Source organism: Dipteris shenzhenensis, chromosome 4, assembly GCF_047967505.1.
Source record: "Dipteris shenzhenensis isolate YYH24624 ecotype China chromosome 4, Dip_SZ_1.0, whole genome shotgun sequence".
Classification (NCBI taxonomy): domain Eukaryota; kingdom Viridiplantae; phylum Streptophyta; class Polypodiopsida; order Gleicheniales; family Dipteridaceae; genus Dipteris; species Dipteris shenzhenensis.
Genome location: NC_141599.1, coordinates 3,022,638 through 3,048,498, shown reverse-complemented (window position 1 = coordinate 3,048,498; position 25,861 = coordinate 3,022,638). Strand labels below are relative to the sequence as shown.

The 25,861-nt window shown below is 40.0% G+C and overlaps 1 protein-coding gene across 2 annotated transcripts in view; it reads left to right on the top strand.

Annotated features, from left to right (window-relative positions):
* The window catches only part of LOC147902330 (sodium/hydrogen exchanger 1-like), a 95,647-nt gene extending 94,554 nt beyond the window's left edge, over positions 1-1,093 (top strand). The window contains exons 14-15 of one of the 2 annotated variants that reach the window (XR_015540867.1): positions 87-525; positions 673-1,093. Coding sequence is in view for 1 of the 2 variants with exons in the window: in XM_087373407.1 (XP_087229533.1) it covers positions 87-425 (339 nt within the window). In the remaining variant the exon portion in view is untranslated. Of the gene's footprint in view, positions 1-86 lie in introns of both variants that reach the window. The other variant, XM_087373407.1, reaches the window with a different exon arrangement.
* The last annotated feature ends 24,768 nt before the right edge of the window (positions 1,094-25,861 follow it).

The window sequence follows — 25,861 nt, the reverse complement described above, 5'->3', positions numbered from 1 at the left end:
TATGTTTGTAAATGCTAGAGTCATCTGGATTTTGTTTTAGAATTTGGAAGTGCTGATATGGAGGCTGATTTATTCTTTTTGCACAGGTTTTTGGGTTGTTGACAAAGCCTTTGTTGCGGTGGTTACTACCCCTACATCTCAGTGATGATTCAGAACCTGCAACTCCAAAAGACGCCACATTTAATCCAGATTTTCAGGTTCCTCTTCTGGAGGATGGTGAATGCTTACAGCCCAACACGGTGGACAGAGGCAGCAGTCTCCGAATGTTGCTGAGAGCTCCAACTTCTTCAACAGTGCATCATTTCTGGCGAAAATTTGACGATTCGTATATGCGCCCTGTGTTTGGGGGTAGAGGTTTTGTGCCACATCTTCCAAGGTCATCAAGCGGACAGCTGCAAGACTCACACTCAACAGATTTGACATGATGGATACGTTAACAGATTTGACATGATGGATATGTAAACAGTCAAATCCAATAGGAGCATTACATATCTTTGTCCAATCCAAGGGATCTCAGCAGTTGTGGTAATGTGTCATGAAAGGGTTTGGGAAGGAGCTTCAGTAGTGCTTGTGCTGACAATATTGGACTGTCGGGGCAGATTTTGTAATTGGCATCCCTAGCTCTTATTCTTTGATTCTTTTCTCATCATCTCTCTCTGTGCCAATTTTCAGGAAGGACCCTGGTCTCGATGTGAGATTTGAAAGGAGAGTGCAAGAAGTTGTACCTCAAAATTTTTGCCACTGATTCGACAATTAAGTGCTGTCGGTATAACTATTTTGTGAGAATAGGTTATATGAGGCCTTCAAACTGAAGTCTGTCTCCTTACTCAGTGTTCCTTGTAACATGGAGGGGTATCAAGAAACTAAGATCAGCAAATGTACTAATTTATCATACGAAGTCTGCAATTAGGCAGTTCTGCAACCCTATTGTGTATCCATTTTTTACTCAGTTGGGGGCAAGTGGATTTGGCCCTAGGTTTGAGTTTAACCCTCGTGTTTCAGGTGCAGTACATCTTTGAAAGCATGTATTTGAACAAGTATATTGCCTTCTGCATGTTTTCATGTTCACATGAGAAACAATGTTTGGATTTTGCAGAGGACCTTTAACGCCTCATTGAGGGGATTTATGCATTAGTAGGTCATCTCTCTCTCTCTCTCTCTCTCTCTCTCTCTCTAAGAAGAAGAAGAAGTAGAAATGTTTTCATGTTCTTCTTCTTCTTCTTCTTCTCTCTATAAAATGTGTTTTGCCCAACAATACAAGTAGAAATGTTTACTAGAACCTTGCAAAACAGCCCACTTTTGGTCTGCCTTTATAATTAGTCTTTGTCTAGATGATGAGGATGATGATGATTATTATATTAACGCCCATGGAGGCCAAATATGGCTTATGGAAGCAGAATGAGCAATATGAATGACCATGAACGGTGAAATCTAACGGACGCATGGGTAGATGTGGAACTCATCTAGTATTGAGATGCAAGTTGTGAAGTTTCCCAATTGTTGCTGTATATACTCCCATCATCCATGCTAAGGGGATGCTATACGGTCCAATGTGTTGGCATTAACAAGGTAGTCTCGTCTATTGAGAACCTCCACAATGAAAGCCGTTGGCATTGTTGTTTGTCCTAGTTGCGAGAGGAACGCCTCAATTGAGGTGTGATTGGAATAGTTGTTGGAATCTAGCAATTAAGAAGAGCGTGGTGCTTTGTCTAGTAATGATCCAAAGTCACGACATATGCATATGCAGTCAGTTGCTGATGAGACTATTTTCCACTGTCTAATCTCATTGCCTAGTTTGTGAGAGTCAGGGCGGATGGGCGCTGCTGTCCTCTGGGTTGATCATTTTATATATCACTAGGAGGTAAGGTTTAGAGGGTGCTATGATGGTTCTTTGGAAGGAATTTGGTGGGTAGCTTGTGAATTCGTTGTTAGATCAGTCACTAAGATATTTGCCTTTGAACGACGGAACCATTTTCTCGTATCAATCGGATTGTAGGAGTTACCTTTGTGCATCTTTTCGGGAATTTTCAAGCTGTGTGTGGGAAGTGGTTATGCAACATCTCAATGACTATGGTCATGTATTGTGTTATCCTCGCCATGCCAAATATCTCAAAGGGCATGGTACCTCCTCTATTAGTTTTTGATCCCCAAGAAGCTAGTGAAGAAGTGCTTTTGGATTTTCTCCCAGTCATACCACATGGATTTAAAAATGCCACATTCCCACACCTCTACTCCAACGGTACGTTTAGGGCATCAAAAAAATGTTTCTTGAGATTTCAATACCAAAAGTCCTCTTGTTTGCATTTGTTTTCAAAGACATTATAGCTCTCCACCCCACCTCAGGGCTAGCATGCATTTGTACAAGTAGCCCATTATGCCCATGTATTTGAATGACTCTCATTGTATGGGTTGCTAGCATGCATTTGTACAAGTAGCCCATTATGCCCATATATTTGAAGGACTCTCATTGTATGGGTTGCCCTTGAACTAAAAAGGCATAAATTGTTCATCTGTATGTGGATAATTGATAATAGTCGAACTCATAAGCTTTACAATGTTGCCCCTTTTGTTTGTAGTGGGTGTGGGTGGTTATATTAGCTTCTCCAACTTTAAGTGCATGCAATCTAAAAGCTCCGTGCATTATTTGCCATCTAAAGAAATGCATTTGTGATTTTTACATAATTCTTGCATCAAGAAATGCATTTATGATTTTTACATAATTCTTGCATTAAAAAATGCTAAATGATAATTCTTGCCACAAAGGATATAAAGTCCTCTTGTGCACTTGGTTTTGTTTCCACATAAGCTTAAGTATCATTTTGCACATGATGAAAATATAAATTGGTCATTTTCACATGTAATTCAATACAAATAAGATAATTAGGTTCTACCTAGAAAAAACTATTCTTTTGTTTGTTTGGAAGTCATATCCTAACATCACTTAGTCTTGATGTATAATTTTGTAATCCAACACTATGAAACAAAACTTTGGACCATTCTTCAAAAAATAGACAATCTATTCTAAGTTATTAAAGGGCTTTCATTTCAATGGTCTTTTTATGAATAGATGTGATGATGGATATGCAAGAATGTGATGATTGTGCAATTTGTTTAGAGGGTACTATTGTGTCTTTGAATCTTATTTATAACTTCTTCCCAAATCTTGCTAAAGCTTGTTCTCCTCCATTTCTCTGCCATTCTCCAAGCCCTTCCTGCTGGAGATATCATGGAGGGATTGCAGTGAACATATGGAGGTCTAGATTTGGGGCAGACCCTACTTGTCCTAGGTGCTCGTCTGTTGATGAGTCGATTCATCATTGTTTATGGGACTGTAAACATGCGAGATCCATTTGGATGGGAACTGCTAGGGTCCTCAGTACTTTTTCTCCTTCTCATTTCTTCATGACATGGGGATCAGTGGTGTGGCTCTCCCTATCAGGGCCTCATATATTCTATGAGTGGCAGGATGCTTCTTGGTCCATATTGATTTGACGTCACCTAGTCAAGACTTGCTCTCTTAAGGCTGTGTCTATCTCCTACTATAGACTAGTACATGCTGATGGGAATACAGCTTGGGAGATACTGGCTAGCATCACTTCTTAGCATATTTGGAGGGCTAGATGCACAGAGGCCTTAGATCGATCTCAGGTCCATCCCTCGCACACCGTGGCCAATATTTGGGCTTGAACTATTCACACACTGATGGCTAGTTGGGCGAGCATGCATGGTTCTTCCTGGGCAGCCTCAACTAGGAGGGTTATATTCCTTAGGGAATGGAAGGGTTTCCCCTTTTTCTTACAGACTACAGAAGGGTTGAGGTGGCACTTTCAACCTCAACCTTGGTTTCTTTCCAACTCACTTTGAGTTTTTTGTTCCCTATTTTAGGGGGGTTTCCTCATGCACAGCATGATGTATTTTTGCTTTGAGCTTGCTCACGCAGGTTTTTTCATACTTAATAAAATTCTTTTTCATGAAAAAATAAAAGCAGTCTAGTTGATTTTCGGTTCATTGGGAAGGGCTTCTTTCAAGCTACTATTAGGATGCTAGTGAACGTGATTGGTTGGTCGATTGGATACTAGGGAATTTGGTATATGTTATCCCATGGAGTGCAAATTTTATTCTTGAGGAGGTATTGCAGTATGAATGCCTAGTATGCGTACAATTCCCAAACATCAATGAGCTACTCGTATTTGAGTTAGAGAAAATCCTCTCTCCCCATGAGTCCTTTACATTCCACCTGTTCAGTCAAAGAAACCGTCTCCCATGGGTGGGACAGAAGAAAGGACCTCCTGAAGGTCTCTATCTTGTTCTTCCTATTGGATGGAATGCTTTTGTCGAAGGCAGATTCAAGAATTTCCCTAATGCATGTTATTTGTGCAATCATTCGGCCACTTTGCTAAGGATTGTTCGACGTGACATGCAGAAGCTTTCCAGCATATGCCTAGTTTGGAAGAAGTTTGCATGCAAGGAGTGCATGTATGTTAAAAAAGTTGATGAAGCGAAGGTTTATCCTACGTATAAGGATAAAGATATGACGTCGAAGCCTACTGAATGTTGAAATGCAAAAACATACGCAAAGAGAAATTAAGGAAACATCGAATAGTGCGAAGATCTATGGCAAAAAGGGTAAGGATGCTTCTCAAAGGAAAGCTCGAAGAAGGAAGCTAGGAAAGGTAACTTTGTTAGCACTGGCTCTCCTAGAGATAGTGCTTTAGAATTGAGTTGAGTGGGCGTCTTTTTAGCTTGTGTGTGCTTTTTAACCCCCTCCACTTTCAGCCGGACTGGAATACTCAATATTTTACATGGTTGTGCTGGGGTAGTTGCACAAGCTTGAGGGCTTGTGATTGTAAGGATTGACAAGAATTGGCTCAATTGTGCTCTTTTTGTAGTCTTGAAAACCAGACTTGAGGGCGCACACCTAAGTGGAGGACAATGCTTCTTTTCTGTGACAACATGGGCAATTGGAAGTTGAAGAATTTGTGCAGCGCGCTTCTAACTGAAATTTCTGTTGAGCGATAGCAATGCCACCTAAAACCACTCCTTTTGATCTTGAAGCATTCAGGAGAGATGAATTGATAAATTTGGATGCAAATATGGAAGATAGAATAGAGATATTTTTTATACATTCAATTCCATCCAAGGATCGTCTTATTTCTTGAGATGGCTCAACAATTATACTGTCATTAGAGAGGCTTAGCCATCTCTACTGCTCTCGTTTTAGAGATCTTAGCGATTTTAGAGGATTGCCAAGGAACACATTCCCTAACTTTGATGTATTGAGCTTTGGGCTGCCTAATAAAGATGAGCAAGTGCCTTGCAAACCTCAAGGATCTGCTTGAAGGTCATGTCAAAAAGCAACCACCAAGGAGCATTGTTTGGAAGCGGTACACCAAGCCTATGAGTAGCAGCTTAGATGACACCGCAAGCAATCACGATGCGGATGCTCGATGTGGTAGACGAAGCCAAGCTCAACAAGGATTGGCTCTCTAGCCTCAGCAATTTCTCCTTGCACTGTCTAAAAGTGTCAAAGCGAGGAGCCAAAGGCTTGTTGCCTTCTCTGTGGGGTAGCAGATCCAATCAAACACCATAATGGCGTTGGTAAGGAGGGAGGGTTTCTTGTCATAGTTGGAGGTTTGGGACTCCTCGTCGAGCTTCATGGAGAGCCAAAGGCCCAACTTTTTAGTGATATTGTATCCGATTGGACCCAAAGCGATAATGATTAGAGTTGTCCATATGGTCTCACGGCGGAGCTCCTTGGGTTGGTAGCCAGGAGATGGAGATTCTACATAGCTCAGGTTGGGTTTCTGATTCTTTTTACTTCTTGCAAAAATTTTATAGATATGATAACATATGACAAAACATCATCAATCTGTTAACGTGTAACTAACTAGGCAAACTAGCTCATGCTTGTCTTGGATTGATTTCTAGGATGCACATTGCCTTTGACCCTTGTAACAATGCCCTTGGGTCTTCCTTTCGATTGCTAGGCAAACACATAAGTTTCTCTGCCCTTTCCAAGAAATTGTTGGAAGTGAGAAGATCCGCTCCCCAAATATGAGAGTCACTGTAACAGACCGTTTGTTGTATCGAGCAAAACTACTTTTGATTGTGTGCTGGGGTTCCTAATTCAAGGCGCAATTGTCAGGTTGATTCATTGTCATTAAATATTAATTGTCTTTATGAATCTTTGTCCTTACGCAGTCATGAATGTTTAGAGCAACAATCTAGGGGTTTGGCTTTGAGCTTAGCCTTAATTTTATGGAGCTCTATGTGTTAGTATGTAAGTTACTGAAGCATGATCTTTGAAACTCATTCCTTCATTAAGAGTTGTCCTTGGCCTTCGTTGTTAGCAAGACTGGTATGTTTGTTTCCCTTGGCAAGACTCGGTTCGTGCATTTTTTAGAAGATCATTTTTGCAGTTGATTGTGAGCTTGATTGTTTGGCTTTCTAAATGTTGAAGGTTACCACAATTCCTTGCTCACTCTATCCCACCAATTGCCCAAAAAAGTTATTCTGCCAATTGCCAAAAAAGTTGTTCTATTAAAAAAGCTATTTTATAAAAATAGGACACAGCCTACTAAACGGGCTTTATGCTTGCCAAATGGGCTTTATGCCTGCCTAACAGGCTTTATGCCTACCGGTGAAAAGATTGTTATCTACTAGATAGGAAAAAAAGAAAGAAAGGAAAGATGCTCCTTAAAAGAAAAAGGGTTGTTCTACCAAACAAGCTATTCTACCCAAAAAAATTATTCTGCCAAAAAAGCTATTTCACAAAACTGTATACTGCCAAAAATGCTACTCTACCAAAAAATTTGTTATGTCAAAAAAGCTAGTTTGTAAAACTATGGGTGTGATTTTTTGGTGAGCTTTTTGTCATGAGCTTTTTTTCAATTTTCATGAATATTGTGAGCTTTTCATTCACCTGAGAGAGAGAGAGGGGGAAGGGGGGTTTCATGGAGTGGGGTGGGTGGAAAGTTTGGGTTATGGTTGCAGTTAAGAGGAGAGAGGGGGGAGAGGGGAGATAAAGGAAAAGGGGAGGGATGGTCGCATGGGTAAAGTGGCATGGAGAAGGGAGGGGAGGGGAGTTGGAACATATATTCGTTATCATAGTTAGAGGGGGAACTTATAAGGTATGCAAAGAGGAGTGCAAAGAGGAGAGAGAGGATGAGGAATGTGAAACTTATGTTCATCTCCTAAATGTAAAGGGGAAGGGAGAGCATATGGGAAATTTGTTCATTTTCAAAGTGTATAATTTGATAGATTTGACCTCATATTTGGATTCCTCGTCGAATTCCGGTCATTTTGAGTACCAACATGACCATATTCCGATAAAAATTGGAAAAATGGTGTTTTTGTCATTTTGGCCTATTTTGGGCCTATTTTGCGCTAGGCCAAAATGACAAAAACACCATTTTTTCAATTTTTATCGGAATATGGTCATGTTCATACTCAAAATGACCGGAATTTGATGAGGAATCCAAATATGAGGTGAAAAGTTTCAAATTATACACTTTTAAAATGAACATATCTCCCATAGTTCCTCCCTTCTACTTTGAATATGGACATATCTTCCATAATTTTTGGCCTCCTACTGCCACTCATATCCACCCCCCCCTTGTGCATAGTATACACTCTTCCACCCCTTCCACATGCTATGAAAATGAACATATCCTATATCCTCTCCCCCTCTTTCTAACCTCCCCAGCTTTCTTATAACAAAAACATGTATGGATTTCTAAAAAAAGCTTGCAAAAACAAAGGAAATGGTAAAAAAGCTCACATTAAAAAGCTCGCCAAAAGATTTTTCCCTAAAACTATATACTACCTAAAAAGATATTATGCTAGTTATCTTGCAAACTTACGTATCAATAATGTGCAGTGGCCATCTCATCAAACCCACAGTGCTTGCCATTCCAGGTATTAGCTTTTGTTTATTCTCATTCTTTGCATATTTTCTGTCATTCTTTTTATTGAGAAAGCTTCTTCTTCTACATTTGTCCAAAGAATCGATTTTTTACCTTCTATTGGGAGTTTTAGGATCTCCTTGTTAAGTTTCTTACATCTCATGTGGATAGATTTTTGTATGTGGGAGTTCTAGGATCTCCTTGGTAGGTTCCTTATATCTCTCGTGAGAAATTTAGTGTCTATGAAATTATGAAATTTGTTTGTGGGAGTTCTAGGATCTCCTTGTTGAGTTCCTTAGATCTCTTGTGAGGATTTTGTATGTGGGAGTTCTAGGATCTCTTTGTTGAGTTCCTTAGATCTCTTGTGAGAAATGGGCTTGTTTTTGTGTCTATGAAATTATGAAATTTGTTTGTGGGAGTTCTAGGATCTCTTTGTTGAGTTCCTTAGATCTCTTGTGAGAATTTTTATATGTGGGAGTTCTAGGATCTCCTCGTTGAGTTTCCTAGATCTCTTGTGAGAAATATGATTTTATTTTGTGTTTATATTCTCACTTTCTTTGAATGAATATTTAATATTCTTTCAATAGAATGTGAAAGAATACAAAGAGTTTTAAAGTGTGCGAATTGAAAGTTTAAAAGTTATTAGAAGAGTTGTCTCATTCTTACACTTTCTTTTGAATAAATATTTAATATATTTTCAATAGAATGTGAATGAATGATTTTCAATTTGAGTGTATTCTTTATAAAAAAAAGAATTCATATCTCTTTTTATTACTCAATTCTTTCACTTTCTTTTGAATGAATATATAATATTCTTTCAATAAAATGTGAATGAATGATCTTCAATTTGAGTATATTCTTTCAATAGAAATGAATCAATGTCTTAATTTTTATTACTTATTCTTACAGTTTCTTTTAAATGAATATTTCATATTCTTTTAATAGAGCATGATTGAATGACAATTAATATATTGCATGCTTGAATGTGTTTTTTAAAAGTCCTTTGGTATGTCATCATTTCGAAGAGATGCATTTGGCAGAGAGACCCAACCCAGGGTTCATGCACCTATCGCTCCGCCAGCGAGCACATATAGCCAAACGCAGCTAGTGCATCAGATGGCCGCAGCTACTACGCAGCAAGGGGTTGGTGGTGGACAGCAAGCGACTTTTGATGACATGTTTGCAGATTTTTTGCGTTCATCCTTGAATTTCTTGGAATCAGTAGGAATGAAGTCATAATTCTCCTCTAAATTAGATAACTACTAGAGCCCTACAACCACTTAGGTGTTTTCTCTCTTGACCACTTCAGTATCAAGCCTCTAACTTAATTCCCTCTTTGCCTCTAAATTGACCTCCTCAATAATCTCATGGGCTTCATCATCCTCTTCCCTAGTAGTATCTTGTTTGTCCTCCTGTCTTGGTTCTTGCTCATCTGTTGCCCTTGTAGTATCCTGTCTATTTCCTCTCCTACTTCTTGTTTGTCTTCCTGAACTCCACCTCAATATGTGTTGTTTTTTATAAAATGTGTATTGCAGTATGTTTCTATTGTATGCTCAAATTAGTTTTTTTGCATTTTGTTTTTGGCAACTTCAAAATCATGATGTGCGGCAAGATTTGGTCACACATGATGGAGAAACGAAAAGTACATGCCTCGGTTTCTTTCTTATAGTGTAAATATTATGGGCACAAGTTCACAGGCGGTTCTACTCGCATCAAGCAACATTTTCTTGAAATAGGCAGTGACATTGGAGCTTGCACATGCACTCCATTTGATGTTCTTCCGTTATGCAAATCGTATTTAGAGAAAGTGAAGAAAGTGATTAATCCGACCCTAATAAGAAATTGTTCAAATCAACAACATGTGAGCACTGAGGTTGATGAGACAGTTTAAGGAGAAGCACCAATAAATGCGAGGAGTGTATCCATACATGAAGGTGATGTAGATATGCTAGCAAGCAGGTTGTAGGTGATTTTTGATATGACTAATGCCTGTCAGGTAAAGAAAGAAAAAAGGAAGAACAACCTTCTATGGAGGATGGTTTTCTTCGACAACAAGTGCATGAAGAGCACTTAAGATGGACAGAAGCATCTGTTAAAAATGGTATACCATTCAATGTCATGAGAGATGACACGTTTCGTAATGCCTTGAAATCATGTGCTAGACTAGGATTTATTTTGTCATATTATAGTAAAATGCATACGGATCATCTTGATAGAGTCAAACAAACTGTGACGAATTGCTTGAAAAAAAAGATAGTGGATTTTATTTCTACATATGGGTGCACTCTTGCTTTTGATGGATGGACTAGCAAGCAGGCTAGACCCTTGATAAAAGTAATGTGCATTACTCCCAAGGGAACTATATTTTTGGAGAGTATTGATACATCTCTAAAAGAAAAAACTTCAGCATATATTGTAAAAATATACGAAAGAGTAATTTGTAAAGTTGGTGGCAGTGAGAATGTTACTGCATTAGTAATAGATAATGCATCGAACTACAAGACTGCGGGTGAGACGGTCATGGCAAAGTATCCCACTCTGACATGGGTGCCACGTGGCGCTCATACTCTCAACTTATTATTAAAGGATATTGGACAATTGCCATTTGTGCAACCAGTATTGCAAGATGCTAATGCCGTAGTGAGTTTTATAAAGAGTCGTCAATACTTGCATGCAGTATTTAGAGAGCACTCTGTGAAGCAACTCATGCAATTTTGTCAAACTAGATTTACCACTTCTTTTCTAGTTCTTGCTAGATTGTTGGAAGTGCATCAAGCTTTAGTCAAGACTATTGGCTGATAGACGGTGGGCGAATTGGCTTGAGAAAAAGACACAATACGCAATATCAGGCTCTAAATGTGTGCATCTTGTACAATCATTTCTATTCTAGAAAAATGTCGAAAGAATAAAACAAGGTGTAGAGCCATTTGTAATAGTATTGAGGATGGTTGACGTTGATGCCTTTGTTATGGGTAAAGTGTATTGGAAGATGTCAGAAGCAATACGACAAGTTAAAGAATTTGTGAGCTTTGCACCTAGGAAGAAGCAACAAGTGGTATATTTGGTCGATCAGAGATGGAAGCAAATGCACACCCCTTTGCATGGAGCTACGTTTGCAGTACATCCACAATATCAAATGCATGCTCAATCATAGAATCTTGAAGTCATAAGTAACTTTGGAGAGGTTTGTAAAAACTTACTTCCGAGAGATCAAGGAAAACTAGCTTACTAGCAACGAGTGAGGTATACGAATCGTGAAGGCTCTTTTGGAGATCCCTAGAATCTTGATGCTATTTGAAGGTGCAGGAACGAAATGGAAAGAACAAAATGAAGATACAAGTGCAATGATAACCAAATGTACTCACATGATAGAAAGCTTGATTGTAGATGTAGACTCCTCTGATTTGACACAAGGAAGTACAACACTCTTATAGAGTGCACACACAAACTAAAGTACCTAGTGTATATGGGATAATTCCCAATATGACACGTGGCACTCTCACACAAATACTAGTTCCTAGTACACACTAGAACACTCAACTTGACTTCATGTTCTAACACCCCCCCATGAAGGAAAGGTGAGTGATAGCATGAGTTCATAAAAGATGTAGTTCCTTGATATTCCCAACAAATCCCCCCTCAAGGAAATGCCTCATACTGCAAGGATAAATCATAGGCTCATGGTCTCTCATGCCAGGGTCTCTGGTCAAGGATAAATCCACGGCTCTAGTCTCTCATGCAAGTTGGACATCCTTGGGTAGGTACATAATATGGGATATACCAGGATAAACACACAAACATAATAGATACTTCTGAGAGGTTCAAACAGATAAGACAAGATACCTTTGCATACTCATAGCGGTTGCAACAGGTTTACAAAATCCTTTTTGGAAACATGATCCAGGCAGGGAACCCTAGAAACAAAAATCTTTATCATCTACCATATATGCTTTTTCATCACTTGTGTCCTCCACCATATTTGCTGGATTTTTCTTTGAGAAATAATTATTCTCAAAGTGGCCATTCTTGCCACAAATCCCACATGGCTTGATGCGAAAACAATCTTTCTCATCATGATTGTTTTTGCCACAATGTCTACAAGCTTTAAAATTCATCCTTTTGAACTTGGTTGCCAAAGCTAGTTCTCCCTCATCCTTCCGTTTCTCTTTCTTCCTTTCCTTTTCCTGCAATGCACTTATGATTCCTTCAAATGAAGGATTAGGACCACATTTCAGCGTGGTTACCAGGTTGTCGTATTCTTTTGGCATGCTTTTCAGAAGCACTGCCATAGAATCATCTTCTGTCATCGGTGAATCAACCGAAGCCAACTGATTCATGAGACTTCTCATTTTGTTGATGTGAGCATCAAGAGGTGCTCCAGATGTCAACTCTAACTTAAAGAACTCAATCTTGAGTGACAGCTTAGAATGCTTGCTACTTGCACCAAATAAGTGGTCAAGCACAACCCAAGCTTCAGCAGGATCTTCAAGATTGGCAATGTGATGCAGATAATTGTCTCCAAGACCCAATGCAATGATTGCGAATGCTTGCTCGAGACGTTGAGGTTCCTTTTCCCTCTCGTTTGATGAAGAAGTTCCCTTAACCAGATTCCACAGATTGTACTTCATCAAGTGGAACTTGATCTTCATTTGCCAGGTGTGGAATCCTTGGCCATTGAACTTTTCAATGGAAACATGAGTATTCATCATGATCAAGCTGGAAAGTACCCCAAACTCGAAGTGAAGATCAGCAATATGCAACTCCCATGCACGCAGACAGTGAACTGAAAATGGCGGGCAGATTCATGGGAAGACAACAAACATAATCAGGACAATTTGGGGTAGATTTTGAGCAAGACATGGTGCATAGATTTCAACAAGATGTGGTGCAGAAATTCAGCAGAGAATGGCGCAAATCTGAGGCAGTTTATGGCAGGCAGAATGAGAAGAAAATGGCGCAAATTTTGAGCATAATGTGGTGCTGTTTTTGGAGCTGAATGTGACGCAGATTTGGGGCAAAACATGGCAAGAATAATGTGCAGAATGGCAAGCAGAATGCAGCTGGAAATGGCAAGGCAAAGAAGGATGAAATGGTGCGCTGAATATTGGGGTAGATCGTGGGCTGCAATTAGGAGAAGAACATGGCAAGATGATGGCAGGCAACTTCAAGAAGATGGTGGGCAGAAGTAGATGGAGATAGTGGGCAACTCATGTTGAAGATCGAAGGGAAGTTCCAGCTCCACATGAAGGGGTTAAGGGAAGGGGAGCTCCATCATAGAGGAAGAGGGCAACTTCTTTTTCTGGCCGCCCTCATCCTCTAGGCTGAGCTAGGGGAAGGGGAAAGGAGGAGAGAACATGGCTCTGATACCACATGAAGGTGCAGGAATGAACTGGAAAGAACAAAATGAAGATACAAGTGCAATGATAACCAAATGTACTCACATGATAGAAAGCTTGATGTAGATGTAGACTCCTCTGATTTGACACAAGGAAGTACAACACTCTTATAGAGTGCACACACAAACTAAAGTACCTAGTGTATATGGGATAATTCCCAATATGACACGTGGCACTCTCACACAAATACTAGTTCCTAGTACACACTAGAACACTCAACTTGACTTCATGTTCTAACACTATTAAGACAACAATTGTACCTACTTGGTGGAAGGAATATGGTGGAGAGACATTGGAGTTGCAACATGTGAAGATAGTGGGAGAGAGGGAAGGAGTCTCACTTGCGGCTTTCTCACATACACAATGGGGGAATACACACAAAGGTGGAGGCTAAAAACAATTTTCCTCTTCTTAGTTGTGAAAGCCAAAAGAACTCTAGTACAAAGAAATAGAAGAACCCTATATGTGGGTCTCAAACCAAACTCAACTAACTAAGGTGGCATACTAATTGAGCCAGGAACTAGAGTAGATAAGAATAGTTGTCATCCAGCTATTATTTGTGGGCGGTGTACCAACCGCATCTGTAGCTAACAAGTCGGTGACATAAATGCACAACGGTCACCCTGGCATATCGTGAGTGGAGCTCGATATCTCAACACTCCCCCTCGAGCTCAATCCCGATTCCTGCACACCAAGCAGGTCTCTGAACTTGCGCAACTTCTCTACGCCCAATGCCTTCGTGAATATGTCAGCTACCTAATCCTCTGTGCTAACATAAACTAGATCAATGAGACCTAATAAAACCTTCTCCCACACATAGTGATAATGCACCTCAATGTGCTTTGTTCTGGCATGATAGACTGGGTTATTTGCCAAGTGTATACTGCTCATGTTGTCACAATAAATGACAACTGGCCCATCTGTAGACTGATGCATATCATAAAGTAGCTTATGCAACCAAGCTACCTCACATGCAGCCATTGTTGTACCCCTGTACTCAGCCTCTATGCTCGACAAGGCAACTGTAGGCTGTTTCTTGCTACTCCACGTGACTGCAGCACTCCCAAAAGAGAACACATATCCACTGGTAGATCATCTATCGGAAATACTACCAGCCCAATCAACATCCGTGTATCCATACAACTGTATCTGAACCCTAGCCTCATAAAATAGTCCATACTGCAATGTGGACTTCACATACCTGAGTATGCGTCTAGCCGCATCCAAATGCGGTTTCCTTGGAGCCTGCATAAACTAACTTACCAATCCAATAGCATAGCTTAAATCTAGCCTGGTAATAGTCATATAAATCAAACTTCCTACTATGCGTCTGTACATAGTAGGGTCTTCTAGAAGCTCACCTGCATATGTGCTCAGCTTCACATTCTGCTCCAAAGGAACTGAAATAGGCTTACGGCCTATCATCCCATATCTGGACATCATGTCCAATCCATACTGCCTCTGCAAGAGATGTATCCCACTTGGTGATCTAATCACCTCAATGCCCAAGAAATAACGCAGCTCTCCCAAATCCTTCATCTCAAACTTCTGCTTCAATAGCATTTTCACATGAAGGATATCTTCATCACTATCACCTGTGATGATCAAATCATCAACATAAATGACAAGCAGCATAATACCTTTCTCTGTTTTTCTCACATAGAGTGAGAAATTTGCCTTGGAAATCTGAAAGCCAATAGTGACAAGATACTGTCCTATCTTGTCAGACCATGCTCTAGGTGCTTGCTTCAAGCCATACAAGGCTTTCTTCAACCTGCAAACAAACTCAGGATGAATAGCATGAACATAACCTGGTGGCTGCTCCATAAAGACCTCTTCTTGCAAATCACCATGCAAGAAGGCATTCTTTACATCCATCTGATGTAAAGACCATCCCTTTGATGTAGCCATAGCAATGACTGCTCTTACAATTGCCATCCTTGCAACCGGACTGAATGTTTCTTCATAATCAATGCCATATGTCTGTGCATACCCCTTGACAACTAATCTTGCCTTGTATCTGTTCACTGAACCATCTGCATTGTGCTTGATCTTATAAACCCACTTACAGCCAATTGCATTCTTATCTTTAGGCAAAGGCACCAATTCCCATGTAGCATTTACTTCCAAGGCATCCATTTCTTCATCCATGGCTTTCTCCCATTTTTCATTTCCCATGGCTTGCTCAAAAGAAATGGGTTCTGGTTCTGGCATAGTGAATGGCTATAAATCCAACATATTTCAGCCTATCCACAGGATACCTAGCTCTGGTGAACCTACGCAAAATAGGCTCACTTCCAAGTGCTCTCAAAACATCCCTAGTCTTCCTTACTCTAGGTGTAACAATAGAAGGAATACCCAACTCATCATCAATGCTCTGTTCTAAACTACTGGATTCACCATCCACATAAGAGTGACCTGCATTCACATCAAATTGGCTGATCTACCTTCTCTTTTCCTTTTCGTGATACCTGCGTACCACTATCTGCATTGCTTTGAGGAGATTCTCCTGATCTCAATCTCCCTATCCATGGCGAAGTATGTGAACCACTGCTAGAGGACACTGCAGGTCCACTAATATTTTGTGATTGCTGCTATGAATTCTGTGCAGCATTACCATTTTGTGCACCTATATCATCAATCACATTTACTGGTTTATACCAGCTGCTCATCTCATCAAAGACAACATCTTTGCTCACTGTAAACTTACGAGTAGAAGGGTTATAGCATCTATACCCTTTCTGCTGCAGAGAATAACCAATAAAGATGCACTTCTCAGCTTTTGGATCCAACTTGGACCTCGACTCATCTGGCACATGAACATAGGCAATGCAACCAAAAAATTTCAAATGAGAAATATCTGGTTTCCTACCAGTATACATCTCCTCTGGCGTCATGCCATGTATTGCTACAATGGGAGTCTTGTTCATTATGTAAACTTCTATAGCAACTGCTTCAGCCCAATAATAATCTGGTAGATATTTTTCATTTAGCATGGCCCGAGATACCTCTCTAATATGCCTGTTTTTCCTTTCTGCAAGTCCATTTTGCTGGGGGGTATGACTGCATGAATATTGTTGCTTTATGCCATGCTCCTGCAGGAACCTTGCAAACTCATTTGAGAGGTACTCTCCCCCTCCATCTGACCTTAGGCATTTTATTTGCAAGCTTGTTTCTTTTTCAACCATAGCTTTAAAAGCTTTGAAGTGCCCAAACACTTCACTTTTCTTTTTCATAAAATACACCCAAACTTTTCTGCTATAGTCATCAATAAAAGTGACAAAATAGTAACAGCCTCCAATAGATGCAACTTTAGTAGTCCACACATCAGAGTGGATTAATTCCAATGGCTTTTTACTCTCTTAAACATGCCTAGGAAATGGTTTCCTTGCCTGTTTTCCAAATTGACAGGCTTCACAAACCTTATGCATTTCTACAACCTTGAGTTTAGGCAATCCTGCAATAATATTTTGGGCTTGCATTGATTTAAGTCGTTGTATATTAACATGACCAATGCATTTATGCCAGATATCAATATCTGCAACTACACCGGTCCCATGTGCAAACATTGCTGCACTCAATTTAGGCATGTCCACATCCAACGTAAACATCCTGCCCTTCTTCTTCCCTTTTGCTATCAAGCGACCGTTATTTTTCATATCCTCAACAAAGCATCCATGAGGATTAAATCTAACCTGCAAGCCCTGCTCAACCATTTGACCAACAGAAACCAGGTTCTTGGTGATGTTCGGGACATGAAATACATCAGACAGGTATTTCTTTTTCCCATCCTGCATAGACAAAGGAATTTTACCAATCTGCACAATAGGATGTGCAGTATCATCACCAGTCTCCACAAATCCTAGTTTTTCCATTTTCCTTGCATCTTGCATCCATTATGCATGACTTGTCATGTGGTTTGACGCACCTGAGTCAACATACCACACATCATTTCGTTCTTCTGCACTTGTCACAAAATTGGTCATATGCTGCACCATAAATAGATGCTCATTTCTGTCATCACCCTGTCTACTAGAAGATGCATAGATGCCTTGCTGCAATTTTCCATTCATAATGTCATTCTGCTTTTTGTAGCAGTCCTTAGCCATATGACCCATTTTACCATAGTAGTAGCATTCAACATTGCTGTTTGCATTTTGGCCTCTCTGCCATCCACCACGACCTCTTTGGCTCCCCCTGCCTCTAGAGTTACCACGTCCTCCTCCATAGGACTGGTTTTCTTGAGTTTGCTGCATATTCTGATTTCTACCACGGTCTCCAGATCGGCCTCCTCTACCTCTTCCAGCATTTGAGTAGAAGACAGATTCTTTTGAAGTTCCTCCTAAAGAAGATGCACCCCCATTTCTCTGCTCTTCAGAATTTAGAAGAGAAAACAACTCTTCAAAATCAGGAAATTTTTCACGGATGGCAATGGATGTCTGGAACTATGCATAATCCTTTCCTAGACCATTCAAGGTCATAGAAACTAGATCATCATCTTCCACTGGCGACCCAATAGAAGCAAGTGCATCTGCAATTTTCTTCACCTTCATGTGGTAGTCATTGATGCTCATATTTTCTCTCTGCACATTGTGCAACTCTTGCTTGAGCTGCATTTTCCTGGCTTGCATATTTGTGCTATACATTTTTGCCAAAGTATCCCATGCCTCCTTTGGCATACTTGCATCCTGAATATGCACAATCATAGAATCCGAAATACTGATAGACAGCCAGTACATAACTTTCTAGCTCTCTCATGCCATCCTTTAAATGCTTGCATTTCCTGTTGATTGGGAACATTAGGAAGAACTGATTCTTCTTCATTTCCTGTAATGAACTCCCAATAGCCTTTTCCCATAAGGAAATTCGTCATTCTAAACTTCCATGCCTAGAAGTTATTCTTGTCAAGCTTTTCAGTGACAATCTATGAAAGAGAATCAGACGCCATTACAAAACACTGCAAAATATTCTGTCACTACAAAAAACATAGCTTTTCCCTCACATAGGCAGATCTGCAAAACTGGCGAAAGTGGTATTTGACCACACAGTCACTTCCTAGTGACGATTTTGCATCAACAGGTAATAAGCATGATTCTGCAACTCCCAATATCTCTGCACATAGGCATACGATGCAATTTCTGCGGCAACTTTTCACCGACCAGTAGAGCAGTGGTTGCACAGCAAAAACAGGGTCTTTTTCTGAGTGTCTACAAAGAACTTCCGCCTTCAAAACGGGCCCCGAAATGGCCTCGAATCATAAAAATAAAGTCATCGAGGGCTTTGTCCTTGCCCGCAGCATATACTGCCCTCTCGCCACACCACAAAGGGCGTCTCAATCTGAGACAATGCACTCTTGCACTTCCGGCTGTGCTACTTGTAGAGATTTGCTCCCAAACTCGAAAAAGGAAAGCAACACTGGTCCTCTTACCAGGACACCGCGAACTTGGTTTGCTTTCTTGAGCTCCTTACCATGAACCAGGCTCTGATACCATGTGAAGATAGTGGGAGAGAGGAAGGAGTCTCACTTGCAGCTTTCTCACATACACGATGGGGGAATACACACAAAGGTGGAGGCTGAAAATAGTTTTCCTCTTCGTAGTTGTGAAAGCCAAAAGAACTCTAGTACAAAGAAATAGAAGATGTGGGTCTCAAACCAAACTCAACTAACTAAGGTGGCATACTAACTGAGCCATGAACTAGAGTAGATAAGGATGCTGTCATCCAGCGGGTGTGATTTTTTGGTGAGCTTTTTGTCATGAGCTTTTTTTTAATTTTCATGAATATTGTGAGCTTTTCATTCACCTGAGAGAGAGAGAGAGGGGGATGGGGGGTTTCATGGAGTGGGGTGGGTGGAAAGTTTGGGTTATGGTTGCAATTAAGAGGAGAGAGGGGGGAGAGGGGAGATAAAGGAAAAGGGGAGGGATGGTCACATGGGTAAAGTGGCATGGAGAAGGGAGGGGAGGGGAGTTGGAACATATATTCGTTATCATAGTTAGAGGGGGAACTTATAAGGTATGCAAAGAGGAGTGCAAGGAGGAGAGAGAGGATGAGGAATGTGAAACTTATGTTCATCTCCTAAATGTAAAGGGGAAGGGAGAGCATACGGGAAATTTGTTCATTTTCAAAGTGTATAATTTGATAGATTTGACCTCATATTTGGATTCCTCGTCGAATTCCGGTCATTTTGAGTACCAACATGACCATATTTCGATAAAAATTGGAAAAATGGTATTTTTGTCATTTTGGCCTGTTTTGGGCCTATTTTGAGTCTGCGCTAGACGAGGAATCCAAATATGAGGTCAAAAGTTTCAAATTATACACTTTTAAAATGAACATATCTCCCATAGTTCCTCCCTTCTACTTTGAATATGGACATATCTTCCATAATTTTTTGCTTCCTACTGCCACTCATATCCGCCCCCCCCTTGTGCATAGTATACACTCTTCCACCCCTTCCACATGCTATGAAAATGAACATATCCTATATCCTCTCCCCCTCTTTCTAACCTCCCCAGCTTTCTTATAACAAAAACATGTATGGATTTCTAAAAAAAGCTCGCAAAAACAAAGGAAATGGTAAAAAAGCTCACATTAAAAAGCTCGCCAAAAGATTTTTCCCTCATCCAGCTATTATTCGTGGGCAATGTACCAGCCGCATCTGCAGCTAACAAGTCAATGACATAAATGCACAACGGTCACCCTGGCATATCGCAAGTGGAGCTCGATATCTCAACACAACGTGTTGCAACTTGTGTGCTCTCTATTGCTGCATCATCGGGGTGCATGTGGGCGAAATTGGAGTGCATATGATTTTATTCATTCTAAGAGACGCAATCGCTTAAAGCCATCAAGAGTTGTAGATTTGGTATTTTGCTTTGGAAATCTACAATTGTTGAAAGGATTCAATGTTGCGGCTAGGGCAGCAAGCGAAGCCGCTGTAATGAGAATTGTTGGACAACGATTGACTATAGAATTTATTGCAGAGGGTGCATTCAGTGAAGAGGAAGACGAGCTTGAGCTACTCAGTGAGACAACAGTGAAGTCGAAGAGATAGACGATATTGTACCTGTGTTGAATGCAATATAGAGTGATAGAAGAATATGATAGGTGATAGAAGCAGTGGATGAAGCTCTAATTATATCAGATATGATGTTGTATGCAAGGGGATGGATGGGAGAATATGTCAAGCGATGGAAGAGCGCATATGCTTGTATCCATCTTGTCTCCTTTTGTACTTGAAAGCTAGAACCTTGTGGGCTACAAGTGATGTTGTGTTGTAATTATTGAGATTGTGGATGATTTTGGTATACATAATAGTTAGAGACAACCTTGTGACTTGTAAATACTTTCAAAGAAACATCGAAGGTAACATCGGAAAGTTGGAAAGAATAATTGAATATGCGCAATCGAAGTTTATATTTTCATGTCTCAAGGGTTGATTAGCTATTATGTGCACTAATTCACATCGATATATTTCAATATTTCTGCATTAGCTTTACAAGTCCACCTAATCCACTGAAACCACTTAAATCACTTATACCACTTAGTTCAGTTAGATCACTTAAATCACTTAGTCCACTTAAATCACTTAGTCCACTTAAATCACTTAAGTCACTTATATCACGTAAGTCACTTATATCACTTAGTCCACTTGAATCACTTAACTCACTTATATCACTTGAAGCATCATTGCATAAGAAGTTGGAGAATGATAAAAATTGTACAATGAAACAAATGCACTTAACCCAGATCATTATATTCAAAGAAGAGTATTATAAAGTTATATATAAAGTTTACAATGTACATAATTATGTAGTAGGATCCACATTTGTCGTTCCCTGAGTGCTTGGTCCTGCACCCTACAAATCTATATTAGTGAGGTCCTCAAAAACAAAAATGTCGGTATCCTCAGCTGCATCCAAATCTCCAAATGTATATCTATGGCATGCAAGCTCAGAATCCAATGTCTGTACGCATGCTTGCAAGTCCTCGATCTCTATGGCTTGTGATGCAACGTGATCTTGTAACTCCTCAGCAGTAACACCTTGTTGACGGAGAGGTATGGCAGATGTAGCCAAGTCAACCAGATCACTGTGTGCCTGGGGAGTCAGCACACGAGGTCTCTGAGACACGGGCTCTCTGTTCTTTGTCCTTGTTTGCTTGTGCTATGCAAGTAGTCCCTTTCCTATTCTTGACGAGTGATGTCATTCCAATCCACGCGTCGATGCAAGACATTGTAGACATACACCTACTGAATGAAATACATGGGTATTTGCTAGTTGTTGGGGATTCTTTCTTCCACCTCTATGAATCATTGGAGAAGGATGTGGGCTAGGGTTTTGTGCTGCAAGTTTGACAACTTGGGCTATGCATATTTATTCCTAGCAACCCAAGCCTAATTATGTTTGTGCAGCTTGGAAGTGTCATAAGCCCCTCTCTATCCAGCATCTCTCTTTGCGCTTGTAAGATAGCTTGAGAGCCTCAGCGTGATTTAGCTGGTCTGCTAAATCGGCCTCTTGAGGCACAAAAGCACCATGTGGGCCCTCTTGGACTGGAGGTTTCTCTGGTTGGGGAGGATCCTATGGGAGAATGTTCTCTAAGTTCTCTCCCTCCATGCTCTTACTTAGCCTAAAAAATGACAACAAGATAGAATTAATTTGTAACCACAAATAATATAGAACAATTAAACAATATTAAACCTATACAAACACTATTTAAATATTTATTGTCGCATCATTTATCATATTTTAAAATTGGAACATCTTTTTTATCGCATCATTCACTTATACAAATAATATTTAAACATTAATTATTGCATCATTTATCATATTTGATAATTGGATCATCATTTTTATTGCATCATTTACTTATACAAACAATATTTAAACATTACTTATCACATCATTTATCATGTCATTGTAAATATACAAACTTGAACAATGGAGTGGATCCAGACCCTTACCAGAAGAAGTTTTGGCATTAGCCTAAAAGGCACCCACCCCATTGACGGTTGTACTACCTTGAGTGAATATTTCTAAGTGATACAAAGAGCATTTCTCTCTCCATTTGTCTTGAATATTTTTGAGTAATACACATAGAATTTGTGTCCCCATTCATCTTGAACAAGTGTCTTTGATTCTCACTTTACTTGCATAAGTCCATTCATGTTCATTGCTAGCATGCATGTTCCATCAAACGAATGCTTCATGCAATAGTTTGGAAACAACACTGAGACTTGCAAAACCTAGGATGAAGATGAATAATGAATGCACGCCGAGATGAATGAATTTACATGTTTGATGCCATTCATAGCCAACATTCATGTTTGATGAATGAATTTACACGTTTGATGCAATTCATAGTCAACATTTTTTGTGATCTTTTTTTTTTTGGGTAGAAAAAGTTTTTGTTATATTAGGATATCATCATCATCATAAGTATTTACATGTTCTTTGGTAAAGAACAACTAGCCGAGATGAATGAATTTACATGTTTGATGCAATTCATAGCCAACATTCATGTTTGATGAATGAATTTACACGTTTGATGCAATTCATAGTCAACATTTTTTGTGATCTTTTTTTTTTTGGGTAGAAAAAGTTTTTGTTATATTAGGATATCATCATCATCATAAATATTTACATGTTCTTTGGTAAAGAACAACTAGCCCCCATGGGGAGAGTTTCATCAAAACATTTCTAAGTAAAACATAAACAGTAGCAGCAAAATCAAAAGAGAGGGACATAGGAGTCCTCAGTGTCATCTGTATTGTCATCATTGAAGTAATCAAAGTAGTTGAAACTCTCCGAATCTCCAGAGCTATCAGTGTCATTTGCCTGGGCTTCACAAGGTGAGTCAGGTTCCTTTTTGACCTTTGTGGAGGGTATCTGATTAAGAAACTCAGTGATCTTAGCAGGGACTTCAAAGGGTGTGGAATTATCAATCCCAAAGCAGCTTTGAGTGTGTTCTTGTAAGTCAGCATTGAAGATGGCAACCTCTGCTTGGAAAGTGTGGATCAGTTCTATAATTTTCTTCTGGTCCTATTCAGCCAGTTAACAAACAGTAAGTCAGCTTGCAAAATAGCTTAATTAAACTGAAGATTATTCCTAATTACCCATATAAACCAAAGTGCATGTGCTCTCAGGGGTGTCCTGTTTTGTCCTTGAAGAGTCTCCAAGCAAGATGGCCTTCCAATTCACTGGCTCCCCTGTCTCCAGTTGGACTATTTTCTATACCTTTCTGGCCACTGGACAAGCCACAAAGAGATGGAAGATATCTTCATTAGTAGAGGGATAATTCATACGTTTACCATTACCCTTTCCAATCCTAAGTCCTCTGATATTGGTCCACACAGCTTTATGCAATATGAGCCACATCAGGGCATATATTTTGTCTGGAATTGAAGGAGACCAGAGGGCATAGAACCTGAATTTCCATTTCTCTTTGGAGTCATGAAGTTTCCACCTGTCATTAAGAACCCTACAGAGATCACCCATGTCCCTACTTCCCTACTTGGTGTGGGTATGGGGAAGAACGAGGAACTTTCCACCCAGCTGAACTCCCTACTTTACACAAGGAAAGATCCCCCCTTCCACTGTTGGCTGCCACTCCAAAGTTGTAATCTACTCATAACAAGTGACTGGCTTTTGTTGTTTAGAGTGAACTCTCTCCTAATCTCTACCCAAGTTTTCCACCTTAGTTCAGATCTATTCCACAGCTGCCCCTAGCTTTGCAAACCCTTTTTAAATAGAAGAGCTGCCTTGGCTATCTCTTCATCAGAAAGAATAGCTTCTTTGAAAATAACAGAAATCCAAATTGAGTCCAAGGTCATAAAGGCACCTTTACCTGAAAAGAAAATTTGGCTTTTAATCCCTTCAAAAGCTGTCCAAAGAGAGACCCAAAGCTGGCTGCCTTTAGGTTTGCAGGGTTCTGGGTTACAAATAGCTGATAGCATGGGGTAGTTTTTCCACTTGAGAACTCTGAGGGGTCTTAGGGAGTTGACATTCCTAAGGAGAAGTTGAGCCCAGTCTTCAATAGGGTTTAGGATTGCCTTTAAAATCCAGGTTGAGGAGAGTTTCAGAGCAACTTGTTCTATGTCAGTAACTCCTAATCCACCCTCCTGCTTGGGTTTGATACAAAAGTCCCACCTGCTGACCTTGGGTATCTTGCCTCCCCACAGAAAAGATCTGCAAATTTTTATGAATCTATTAATTCCAGCTTTGGAGGGGGACCAAGCTATGAGGTAGAAGATAACAATAGGATAAATGCAATGGTTAAGAACAGTTCTTCTTCCTGCTAGACTAGCTTGAAATCCTCTCCATTTCTCCATCTTGTTTTGGAATCTGTTCATGAACCAGTCCCACCTTTGCTTGAGGGAAATATCAAACCCCACGGGAATACCCAACAGCCTGAAGACTGAGCCATGCTTGACCCTCTGGCATCCCATCCCTTCCAACACTTGCCGTTCCTTATTTTTGAGCATTGCATATCCAGTTTTAGAGTGATTGATTTTGGACCCAGAGGCTTTGCAAAAAATATCTAAAGACTCCATGGCCACCTTGATATATTGTGACTCATTCTTGAGGGTTAAGTTTGTATCATCAGCAAACTGCTGATAGATAAGGTGCTTGCCTATGGGTAGCTCAATACCTTTCAACTTGTCATCCTAGGGAGTCTGCTATAATTGCAAAGAGTAAAGGGGTAATAGGGCACCCTTGCCTTATAGATCTTTTAAGCTCAAATGGTTGGCTCATGATCCCATTAACACAAATCTTTACTGTAGCATTTGTGAGGAGGAGTTTGATAAAAGAAATGTAAAGGGGGCCAAGACCCATATCAGCCAGAGCTTGGATGATGAACTTCCATTCAAGTCTATAATAAGCCTTGTCAAAGTCAACCTTCAAGAAGCATATGTCCTACTTTGTTTCTCTGCTTCAAGTAAATGTTTGCCCTTTATGAAGCCTTTCTGCTCTGGTAGGATCCACTTGGCCATTCTGTTTTTAATCCTCAGAGCCAAAGCTTTAGCAAAGATTTTATAGCTACAGTTGAGCATAGTAAGAGGTCTCCAATTCCTTAGCTCAGTCTTATCTCCTTCCTTAGGAATAAGTTTTATAACACCACCATTGATATGTGTGGGCAGGAACCCACTTTCAACACTTTCCTGCCATAAGAGAAGGGAGTATGGGCCAACAATGGACCAAAATCTTTTGTAGAATTCAATTGGTAGTCCATCCTCTCCTGGTGTTTTACCATCAGCCATCACCTCGACAGCTTCAAAGAGCTCCTATATAGTCGGAGGTTTCTCCAGGTACTTGTTATCAAAGTTGAGAATAGCGCTTTTTCTAGCTTCCTTGCAAAGTTCTCTGGGTTTATTTAATCACTTCATTGTCTACTTGAATGATGGAGGACAGTACACTCTGAAAATGAAGCTAAATGAGGTCAATGTTCTCCTCATTAGAAAGGGCCAAAGAGTTGTCAGCTTTTCTAAGAAGGGGTACCTCTTCATTAGACCTTTTCCTTCTTATACTTTTGAAGTATTCCTTGGTAGGTCTGTCAGCTTTG